This window comes from Anabrus simplex, chromosome 1, assembly GCF_040414725.1.
Source record: "Anabrus simplex isolate iqAnaSimp1 chromosome 1, ASM4041472v1, whole genome shotgun sequence".
Lineage (NCBI taxonomy): Eukaryota > Metazoa > Arthropoda > Insecta > Orthoptera > Tettigoniidae > Anabrus > Anabrus simplex.
In genome coordinates this window covers 246,658,936-246,671,376 of record NC_090265.1, presented here as the reverse complement: position 1 = coordinate 246,671,376, position 12,441 = coordinate 246,658,936, and the positions used below count along the sequence as shown (strand labels likewise).

The window sequence follows — 12,441 nt, the reverse complement described above, 5'->3', positions numbered from 1 at the left end:
CAGTTCGCCTACGGGAGCCAAATCATAAGACCTGCACCTGGCGAGCCAAATGTGTCTTCGGACACTCCCGGCACTAAAAGCCATGCGCCATTTCATTTCATTTAGCGTAAACTGCTGTCGCCTAGCGACAGTCTGTCGATCAAGTCGATCCGATCTTGGTGCGGGTTTACAATTAAATTAATTACATAAAATTACTCATTACAAAAATACTACCCATCGGATTTCGTTCAAATGAATTCCTAAACCCTTCCAAGAGTAATGAGAAAACGTTGTGACATTTCGGTCTAGGTTTTGAGTCCATTTGTGACATACAAACAAACATTCATTTATATGTATGGGAGGTGTGTATTATCTTAAATCTCCCGTTAACACTATGGTTGTGAGCTTTTCAGTAACCCATCAGTGTAAATACATTTAGCCTTCTTTATTTGATTGAATATTGAAAAATACTGCAGTTAAGAACAGTGATGATGAATTTTATTGAGCGAATATCATAGGGATATACAAAATAATCCATACATAGATTTTATTACCATTCATTGATACCAACATTTTACAATTGAAACTCTTCACATCAACTGAACATGCGTCATTTTGTCGACTCACCGCACGTTTCTTCTTTCTTGTGAGATAGTGGGTAGAACTTCTCCACCATGCCTCCTTGACCTAACACAGGAAGCTTTCACAGAGGTGATGGCTCCTCCCCGCCATCACCCGTGGCGACCATCCAGTAAGTCGATGCGCTTTGTCGCCCCCGGAATCCTTTCGGACGCGCACCTCATCCCATGCATTTGTTAATATCTCCGAAGTTTCAGTCATTTCCGACACGCGGGACTGAATCCCCAAACAGAGAAAACCCCTGTTCTGAGGAGCAGTACCTCGTGTCGAGTTCGACTGTCACCCCGACGATATTAACAAGTACAGTGGGGTAGTACCAGCTGCGATCGCAGCAGGCTTCCCCGTAGTGATGGCCCCTCCCCGCCATCACCCGTGGCAACCATCCAGAGAGTCAGCACGCTTGATCGCCCCCGGAATCCTTACGGACGCGTGCTGGGTGAACGGGGAATAGTGACATCTTTTCTTATCCTTCTTATATGAACTGAATGCGGACTGCACAGTAAGCGACCTGTTCAACAATAGTATGTTTCTGTCGTGTCTTATTGTTGACTGTGCACCGAATGTGTTGCGATTACGGAGCAGAATAATGGCTTCTCCCAATTCCATTATTTCCTACCAGAACTTAAAATTATAGGTATATTACACTAAGGAATAGGGTCGTAAGAAAATAGAACTCAGTTTCTCTCGTATATTATATTGTTTCCTTCCAGAGGATTGTTGAATTGGGCTGTGAAACTTCTGCCCTCGCATTCTGTTCTGGACACTTTTTCCTTTAAGGATATCAAATACTGTAGTAATGTTTCTACCTCAGTCCTGGAGATGGTGCATCACGCTCAATGATCAGTGACTACTATGTGTCGCATGTATGAGAAGCTGCCACTTTCTCATATATATAAATACGTTTTTGTGACAATAATGAGATTATACGTTTCCTTAGAAACAAATCCGACATGTCAAGCTTCCAAAAACTGAACCGTAATATCATTTCCAGTTATTCAGAGAACTTCCTTCGTGATATACCGGCCGTATCGAGGCTTTCATCCACCCGAGAGTCCACATGCATGTCCCATAAATTCCAAATACTACCTTACATTGCTATATAAAATCTTCCCCCACGAGCTACAGCTCACATTAATATAACAGTTAAACTTTTTTAACTCTCCATCACATACTTTCACAATTTCTGTAAAGCTTATACAAGAACATGAAAGCACCAGGGCTCTTAACTTAGAGCGTGCGTTGGCGACCAGGGGGCCTTTTGATATTTTACACAACTCTAAATCACAAAATAAATATAAATCTGGAGTATACAGATTCAAATGTAACAACTGCAGCTCCTCGTACATCAGTCAAACTGGACGCAACTTTAATATCAGATACTCCGAACATATCAACGCCATTATATACGACAGATTCTCTGTTATAGGACAGCACATACGAGACTCCAAACATAATTTCACCAATATTGAAAAAGACATAAAAATACTTAAAATCATTAACAAACGCCCCCTTCTAAACACTACTGAAAATCGTTTTATTCACCTTGATCAATACTTCAACCCTAATTTCAATTTAAACGACATATCTGAAAAACCCAATATTCTTTTCGACTTCCTAATCCTTCTTCTCAAACATGCTAAATTTCTAAACACGAATTCAATTTTCCATGCCTTACACAGTTCCTACCCACGTTTCCCACCTCCAATAATCCATCCTCCTAACCCACTCTAAACTACCCCTCCTTTATTTCCCTATCCTATCCTTTCCCATTTTCTTTTAACGTCCAGTTCTGTTAATCTTCTCTTATCTACTAATCTTCCTCCTTTATTACCTTATCCTATCTTTTCACCTCTCCTCTCGAAAAAATATATTTTCCGAATTGAACTCTATATTATACTAGCTGACTACCCGGCGTAGCCCGGTTGGTTTAGGATGTTTACTTTTAAGATTAGTATCACCAGTTAGTTATCTTAAAGTGAATTTTTATAGAATTCCTTTCTGGGATATGGATTTTTACCATCTATTATATAGTTTTAGAGTTATTTAGATGTGTTTGATTTCAAGTTTTAATTGATTTCATTTTTGGGTAAAATTTTATCCTTGTGGAAGCTCAAATTGATTGGGAAGTATTTGACCCTTTCAAAAAGATAATAACTTCATGTGTTTATCAGTCACGGTATAGATATGATCTACACGATTTCAACTGTCATTGAGACTCTCACCAATCAGCCTTGAGACCCCAAACGCAGTGGATTCACCACTAATCTCGGTCATTTTATACTATTCACTACAAAACCTCTTCCAGTGTACCGTCCCAATGGAGGCTGAACGTCGACTTAAATGATATTCAGGGAGTCACAACAATGAATTCGACATTAATATCGGTTATTTTATATTATATATTAAATTTCTGACGGTTATTTTTACATTCATTTTCATCCCTTCTCAATCTCCATACTAATTGCGGTGAAGTATGACTTATTCATCCAGAGTGTCACAGTTTAACTCAATGAACTCGTAAACACTAATATCAGTCATTTTCCTTTATCTTTATATTTTACCACCTCCACGAGGAGTGCTACTGGTGTTTTACTCAATAGTATTTTCTTTTCAGATAGTAAGTCACATGTGTACCAATTTTGTATGAGGGCTGTGTTGGAAGAAACATACACAGAATGACGCCCGGAGTATCAATATTCGTCTCACTACTCCACACTATTTTCGATTATTTTTTCATCTCAGCCCTTCTCACCCCACCCCTAGCGTGCTAGGTCTACCATACTTCCTCGCAGTTTGTCTCACGATAGTAAGTCATAAATGTACCAAGTTTGGCTGAAATCTCTCCCGTAGTCCAAAAAACTATGGATTCAACACTAATATCGGTTGTTTTTAGTTATAATTATATTTCGCCCCCATCCCTAGGGCTTCTAGGGGTGTCTTGCCCTTGCAGTATTTTTTACAGATAGTGTGATTTATTAAATAAATTTAGTATTGTACCAAGTTTAGTTGACACCTATGCTGGAACATGTATACAAACACCCAAAATCTCGGTCATTTGCACATTTTCTTTTCTTCCTTCTCACAACCCTGCTTACTGGGGCTCAACTTGGACTTAAACGACATCCGGAGTGTCACTATTTATTTCAGCCGTCCAGAAAATTATGGATTCGACACTATTTTCGATTAATTTTATGTCTCACTCACCCCCCCACCCCCACCCAAGGTCGCTGAACTCACATCAATAGGGAACACTACCAAATTCTTATCTCTTAATGCTGAACATAGACTTTTAAAAATCCAGAGTGTCACTATACATCTCAGCGACGCCGAACACTATAGATTCGTCACTATTTCCGATTAATTTTATATCTCATTACCCCTTTCCCCCCCCCACCCCAAAGGGTGATGAACTTTGAATTTAAAAAATTCCCGAGTGCCACTATTCATCTCAGCGACCCCGAAAACTATGGATTCGACTTATATTTTCTATTACTATAAGTATTATATCTCACTCTCGCCTCTTCACCCCCACTTAGGGTGCTGAATATGAACTTTGAAAAATCCGGAGTGTCACTATTCATCTCAGCGACCGCGAAAACTATGTATTCGATACTATTTCCGATTATTTTTATATCTCACTCTCCCCTCGTCCCTCACCTCAAAGGGTGATGAACTTGGACTTAAAAGAATTCGGAGCGTCACTATATATTTCAGCGACCCCGAAAATTGTGGATTTGGCACTATTACCGATTATTTTTATATCTCATTACCTATCGCCCCCCACCCCTAAGAGTGATGAACTTGGACTTACAAAAATTCCGGAGTGTCACTATTCATCTCAGTGACCCCGAAACTATGGATTCGACTTCTATTTTCTATTATTAATATGTTTATATTTCCCTACCCCTCGCCCCCCCCCCGCTAAGGGTGCTGAATATGGACTTAAAAAATCCCGAGTGTCACTATTCATCTCAACGACCCCTTAAACTATGGATTCGACACTATTTCCGATTATTTTTATATATCATTCCCCCCTCGTCCCTACCACCCCAAAGGGTGATGAACTTGGACTTCAACAAATTCCGGAGTATCACTATTCATCTCAGCCACTCTGAAAATGATTAATTCGGCACTATTTTCCATTATTATTATTATTATTATTATTATTATTATTATTATTATTATTATTATTGTTATTATTATTATTATTTCTCACTCCCCCTCGCTCCCGCCACGAAGGGGACTGAAATTGGACTTTAAAATCCGGAGTGTCACTGTTTGTCTCAGCGACCCCGAAAACTATGATTTCAACACTATTTTCGATTATTTTTTAACTCGTCCCCCAAGGCCCCCCTTTAAGGGTGCTTGTGGTGTCTTTCCCCCACGAGGTTTTTTCCTGATACTAAGTCATAAGTGTACCAAGTTTGGTTGAAATCGCTCGAGTGGTATAGGAGGAGATGCAATACATACATACATACATACATACCTATAAACCAACCTATAGATCTATAGATTACATAGACTCGCCTTTGCTCGTTGTGATCCCCCAGTTGCTCTTCGTTAGGAGGGGGGGGGGGTGATAACTCTTGTCATTCCATTGTTGATATGCTATATTTTTAAAAGTTTCTTAAATATTGTACACGTCTAATACACAGCTACATTCTTCAAAATGGGCAGACCTATCAATGTTGGTACTGTGACATGAAAGTACATCTCGATCACGGCATGTTGGATTGCTATTTCAAAATAATAGGCATAAGAATGCACCTATCAAGAAAGGTACTTTGTAAGTCAATGCGGCGTGTTTTCATCCTCCTATATACAGCAAATATTATCCTCATCACGACGTGCAGGTCGCCTACGGTAGTCAAATCACAAGACCTGCACGTGGTGAGCCGAACATGTCCTCGGGCACTCCCGGCACTAAAAACCATACGCCATTTCATTTAGCGGACTATCATGGTATAACGTAAGCTGCTGTCGCCTAGCGACAATCTGTCCATCAAGTCGATCGAATCTTGGTGCGGCTTTGCAATTTAATAAAATTACATAAAATTACTCATAATAATAAAACTACCTTACCGATTTCGTTCAAACCATTTCATAATCCCTTTCAGATGAAATAAGAACAAACTGTGAAAATTTCAGCGAAATCGGTCCAGTAGTTTTTGAGTCTATTAACGTCAAATATACCAACATCCAATTTTATATATATACCTAGAACAATATGAGCTCGTATGAGATGCCAAAAGTATGATTCATTATGAGAGAAGAAGAAACAAATAACTACTTCTCTCTCCTTCCTTTCCGATAGTCAATGTTCAGTTTCCTTATTCTACGGGGTGATGGAAAGAAAATTCGACCACACATTATCTATACCCCTGTGTAATATCCTTCATGTCTCTGCTGATGAGTAGTTCAGTGTGGTTTCAAGATGCCTAAAGTGTTTTGATAGTGCGAGGTTGCGAGGTGATAAGTATTGTAGTACTGATGGATATATGTATTTTATTTTGTCAAATGTGTGAGGGGGAAATGGTGACAGGGAAAATGTTTATAGTGCAACAACATTGCAATACTGCTAAACACAAAAGCTGTGTAAACAAAGAATTAGCCGCGGAAAGCAGACACCGACTGCTGTTTGAGAGACCATCCAGCAGTCCATCTCCATGGATCTTTGTGAAATAATGTTCATCAAATATTCCTTTATACAAAGTAGTGATGCCGTATATAGTTTCCAAAAGTTCTTAGAAAACTAGACGACTTATCCCCAATCCCTCCGAGTCCACGTTAAGAAAGAACTATATGACTTCTGTTACGACGATACAATGAACAAATTAAGAAATAGTGTCGGCAGCAACAAAATATGGGTCTCCATAGATGATACTGTCGACAAAGACTAGATATGTGGCAAATGTTACTGTAGTCACTCTTAAACGTGACAAACCTGGAAAAACATGTTGTTGTGTTTTTGTTGTTCTTTTGTTGTTGTTTTAGTGGCTTTACGTCGTACCGACACAGATAGGTCATATGGCGACGATGAAGAAACATTTCTGTTGGCGTGTGAGGTATTGATTAGGATAAGCAACTCCTCCATCACTGGTATTTTCAACACCGCAATGTATTTGTTGTGGCCAGATAACGTTGAAGGAGAGAATCTGCTGCTCCTTACATGGTAAAAGCAGCAGAAGGTCTTCAGAATCTGTGTCCTAAAATGGTGCTCGTAACTTGTCTTGCGCGTGATTTACATAGAATGGCTGAAGAGGTTTGAGGAAACTACCCTGAGTTGGACAAATTTATTGCTAACAGCAAGAATATTTTCATTAAGGGCTTGATGCTGCAAACTACTATTGCACAAACTACAGTCAGACTGAGATCTTCAATTTGAGAGAAGTGATTTATCTTCAATCACAACTGTGCAAGAGTTGTTTTCGCCCATCATGTCAAGAAACTTAGACTACATACAACCAAATGTATCTGTGATACCAAAATACATCACTCGCCTTGAAACTGTGGGCATGCAATTGTGCGAAGTAAACTAAAAGTAGGCATACGTTATCGAAAGCACAGGGTGAAGTAGTTTCAAGGTTAGGGAAATACTACGATTGTGCTTGAACGAAATTCTGAATATACAACATTGTGTAAAATTTCTGACATTCCTTCCGGAAAAGAAGTAGAATTCGACGAATATGAACTGGAACTTTCTACTAACGATTTGACTTTTTTTTTCTTTTTCTTTTTTTTTTTTTTTTTTTTTTTTTTTTTTTTTTTTTTTTTTTTTTTTTGCATGCACCCGTTACGTCGTGCGATGTAGAAATAAGTTTCTCCAAGTAAGCTACAAGGCTCTACTTGCTAACAACTGGAGGATCTTCAAGTGAAACTGCATTTCGCCATCCAGTGCAACTCTACTAAACCAACTGTTAAAAGCAAAAGCACTTGTTTTCGTTTATCGTTTTAAGTTTTAGGTTATATTTTCAGGATTTTAGGTTATATATTGATAATTTTTAGAGCATAAATGCACGCGTATTTCAACAGTTCATATCATAGAAATACGAGCCATTTATTATTATTATTATTATTATTATTATTATTATTATTATTATTAAAACACTATTAATTCCGACATTTTGTCCTGTAAAACAATATCGAATGAGCCAAGTCAAACAGCATCCTACGAAGTGAATTAAAAGTGATAGATGGCTTAATAATTGCAGCAAAGGATCTAGTGCACCGGGCGAGTTGGCCGTGCGCGTAGAGGCGCGCGGCTGTGAGCTTGCATCCGGGAGATAGTAGGTTCGAATCCCACTATCGGCAGCCCTGAAGATGGTTTTCCGTGGTTTCCCATTTTCACACCAGGCAAATGCTGGGGCTGTACCTTAATTAAGGCCACGGCCGCTTCCTTCCAACTCCTAGGCCTTTCCTATCCCATCGTCGCCATAAGACCTATCTGTGTCGGTGCGACGTAAAGCCGCTAGCAAAAAAAAAAAAAAAAAAGGATCTAGTGCAAGAGTTCCTAACCCTTTTAGTGTCATGGATCCCTTTGAAAATCTGGTGAAGTCTATGGATACCCTCCGTAAAACATGGACATAAGCGCAAAAACACAACTTTTCAGGTAATTAATATATTTTACTTTATGGAAAACCGATCGTCTTATACAGTGTATGGCTTACACAAGTATGGGCAAAGTAAAATTTCTTAACCAAAAATAACAGTTGCAGCTGGTGATCATTCCATTGGCGGTGCCAAAAAATTCAAAATTTGTAAGCAAATCTTTCAAAATTGCAAGAACAGTCAGTGCATATTTACCAATGCTCTAAGTTACCATGAAATTATAATATTTAAGTGTGCTATTGTACAAGACCGTTCTTTTAATGAAGTATCAACTGAAGCTAATTTAGAAATATAGGAACAAATATAAATATTTACGTTAATCCACATGCATTTTTCTTAAATTTCCTATTTTAAGAAAGTTATTGATCAAATTTACAACCTCTCAGGAAAAAGGACTTATGAAAAACACGTATCTCAGGGCCTTCTCACCAAAAGTAGGTATTTGTTCCAAAACCTCGAACGAAACCTCCAAATTAACTAAAAATTCACTAAAAATTACCTCGATAATGTTGTGAGATGGACAGTAGGCAACAGTATGATAACAAACAGGGTTAAAAGTCAGGTTGTGAGCTTCACAAATAAGAAAAGTCCTCTCAGTTTTAATTACTGCGTTGATGGGGTGGAAGTTCCATTTGGGAATCATTGTAAGTATTTGGTATATACGGAAAGATCTCCATTTGGGTAATCACATAAATATGATTGTAAATAAAGGGTACAGATTTCTGCACATGGTTATGAGGGTGTTTAGGGGTTGTAGTAAGGATGTAAAGGAGAGGGCATATAAGTCTCCGGTAAGACCCCAACTAGAGTATGGTTCTAGTGTATGGGACCCTCACCAGGATTACTTGATTCAAGGACTGGAAAAAATCCAAAGAAAAGCAGCTCGATTTGTTCTGGGTGATTTCCGACAAAAGAGTAGCGTTACAAAAATGTTGCAAAGTTTGGGCTGGGAGGACTTGGGAGAAAGAAGACGAGCTGCTCGACTAAGTGGTATGTTCCGAGCTGTCAGCGGAAAAGTGGCGTGGAATGACATTAGTAGACGAATAAGTTTGAATGGAGTCTTTAAAAATAGGAAATATCACAATATGAAGGTAATGTTGGAATTCAAGAGGACAAACTGGGGCAAATATTAATTTATAGCAAAGGAAGTTAGGGATTGGAATAACTTACCAAGGGAGATGTTCAATAAATTTCCATTGCTATTGAAATCATTGAAGAAAAGGCTAGGAAAACAACAGATAGGGAATCTGCCACCTGGGCGACTGCCCTAAATGCAGATCAGGATTGATTGATTGATTGATTGATTGATTGATTGATTGATTGATTGATTGATTGATTGATTGATTGATTGATTGATTGATTGATTGATTGATTGATTGATTGATTGATTGATTGATTGATTGATTGATTGATTGATTGATTGATTGATTGATTGATTGATTGATTGATTGATTGATTGATTGATTGATTGATTGATTGATTGATTGATTGATTGATTGATTGATTGATTGATTGATTGATTGATTGATTGATTGATTGAATAAGAACGGTAGTGAAAGTACATGTGCTTGCCTCGCATGGGAATAAATAAGCCTTGCTAATGCCGACACAAGCACTTGTTCACAATTTTAGTTGCTACGAAAATCAAATTAACAAAATGCCTTGCCTTCAGCTTGAAGACTTCAAGACTACGTTACACACATACAGTATATACATTGGAAGGGATATCTTCTGCACCCGATATAATTATATCCATATAGGCTACCTATGATGAATTCTATTGATAAAGACGGCACACTTACCCACCTCCCGAGCCATTGAAATTAACCATTAACGATTAAAGTCCCCAACCCGGCCGGAAATCGACCCCGGGACCCTCTGGACCTCTAACCATTCAACCATGAAGCCAGACAGGAAGTATAATGAAGATGCAGCATTGAAAGTTTGTTGGACGTAATGTCATTTGTCTTCAGAATGGAGTAAGCCTAAGAGTCGTTCGTTTAAAATATGTACGTTGTAAACAAGTGTGTATATGTATTTAAAAATGTGACGAAAACGTATCTATGAGAAGTCTGAATTAATAAGCAAATAATTAGTAGTAAAAATATCAAACTTCTTAAAAAGTTCAAACGGACAAGGCGAAAAAAGCTAATTACGGGACTAGGTATTTATTAAGGCCGAGTACGGTTAACCGGGTGGGTTCATAGTGTCTGTGTTTCTTCCGACTCTCTGCCGTTAGCTTCGTCACACAAGGTAGCTACGTACCTTTGGGAGTCTCATGGAAGGCCTATCCCGAGAATAAGCGAGGTGTTCTAAAGGAAAAGCTGGCACGCAGTCCAGACTGGCGCTAACAATGAACCTTTAAACACTTGCACTATTAATAGAAGTACCATACAGATGCTTTATTTCCTTACATGTAGGAAATAGTGTCTGCAATCGAGACACTAAAATATTAGAAGTTCTTCCCAAAAGTTTTGTGTCCGCAATTCAGACCGTTCGCAATCAAGACGCAATCGTTTCGGTTAGCTAAAGGTATCTCACTGATCCCCTTGAAGATTTAAAAACTAGATATGTTAGGATCTGATTCACGCAGTTCTCTGTTCCCTGCCATATGTTTTGCCCAGCCCTGGTTTAATGTGACCCCGTAACACAGTGGCCCAATTGCCGAGTGTACTTATCTACTTGCCTTTGTCTATCATATATTTTGCCCACCCCTGGTTTAATGTGACCCCGTAACACAGTGGCTCAATTGCCGAGTGTACTTATCTACTTACCCTTGTCGATCATGTTGCTACGTGGAGAAACCTATTCAAGCAGCGACAAGATCCATTCTGCAGAGCCTTGACTGTGCTCATGACTGCCGTGCAATATACTGTACATACTGTACTTCTAAGAAACAATCCTGTAAGCTCCTTTCGCAAACAGTTTGCTCAGACAACAACTGCTACCTAAGCCTGCGAATTACGCATTATTAATGTATCTTGTGTTGCTCAGAATACGGTGCATATTTGTAATTAAGCTCACACTTGATACAGGTGAGAGTTCATGGATCTCTTTCCTCCTCTGCACCTATCCCCGAGGGGCTCACAATCATTGCCCTTGGTATAACACTGTTTCAGTTGCTTGAGCGCCAACCCTCCACGGCCAACTCGTATCCCCTTACCGCCTCGGCTATATTTATTGACGTTGCAATGTCTATAGTTTCGGAACCGTACTTCGACCAGTGAGCGTTATAAAAACATGCATTTTAAACTCGCAAATGACTTGTAGACAACACGTGCGACGACAGTGTTCAATATCTCACTGCAAAGAGGAAGGACCACAGTACCCAGCAACAAGAGTTTGACCTCGGTATGACGTCGTCGGGTGATGCAGCAGTGCTACCATCTTGAGGTACTAAAATGGCTATGCTACGTGGATAAAAGTTAGTGTAGCTCTGTACTCCGACGTTGTAGCGTGTCAAGAGCGGTGTCATTTGACGTGTCTCTGTGTGTTCTACAAGTATATGGTAAACATGAAATGGTGCATGACTTTTAGTGCCGGGAGTGTCCGAGGACAAGATCAGCTTGCCAGTAGGCGACCTGCGCATTGTGATGAGGATGAAATGATGAAGACGACACACACACACCCAGCTCCCGTGCCAGCAACCAATTAAGTTAAAATTCCCGACCCTGCGGGGAATCAAACCCGGGACCCTTGGGGCCAAAGGCCAGCACTCTAATCATTTAGCCATTGAGCCGGACAAGTATATGGTGAAAAGCAAACCAAACAGTGAACATTTTGGAAAATAGTGGTGCGAACAATGCTAAAAGCAAATCATTGAATATGTTGGATAATTGTGGTGCGAAGAAGTGCCAAAAATATTTCTTTCTTTCTTTCTTTCTTTCTTTCTTTCTTTCTTTCTTTCTTTCTTTCGTTCTTTCTTCGCAAACTCTTGCGACATATCTCTATATATAAAGTCCCTATTCTGTCTGTCTTTCAGAGCGATATTCAGAAAGCGAGGAAGTTTCAACAGCTGAAACTGCCACCAGATAGAGGTGTTATCTCCCCTTTACAAGGAAAACTCAATGATCCTTCCACAACTACGAATTTTGTACTTTTTAAAGAAAAAATACGCTTCTTTGAGTGAAGTGATTGTCATATATGCGTCATGTTGACGCGCACATCTTCACTCATTGACATGCGGTCGAACAAGTTCTATCCACAGCGCTGACT

The 12,441-nt window shown here is 39.2% G+C and overlaps 1 protein-coding gene across 1 annotated transcript in view; it reads right to left on the bottom strand.

Moving 5' to 3' along the window:
- LOC136864535 (uncharacterized) overlaps positions 1-11,079 on the bottom strand; it is a 42,057-nt gene extending 30,978 nt beyond the window's left edge. The window contains exon 1 of the mRNA XM_067141640.2: positions 11,001-11,079. Within this exon, the coding sequence (XP_066997741.2) occupies positions 11,001-11,013 (13 nt within the window). The 5' untranslated portion in view covers positions 11,014-11,079. The remainder of the gene's footprint in view (positions 1-11,000) is intronic.
- Between the last annotated feature and the right edge of the window lie 1,362 nt (positions 11,080-12,441).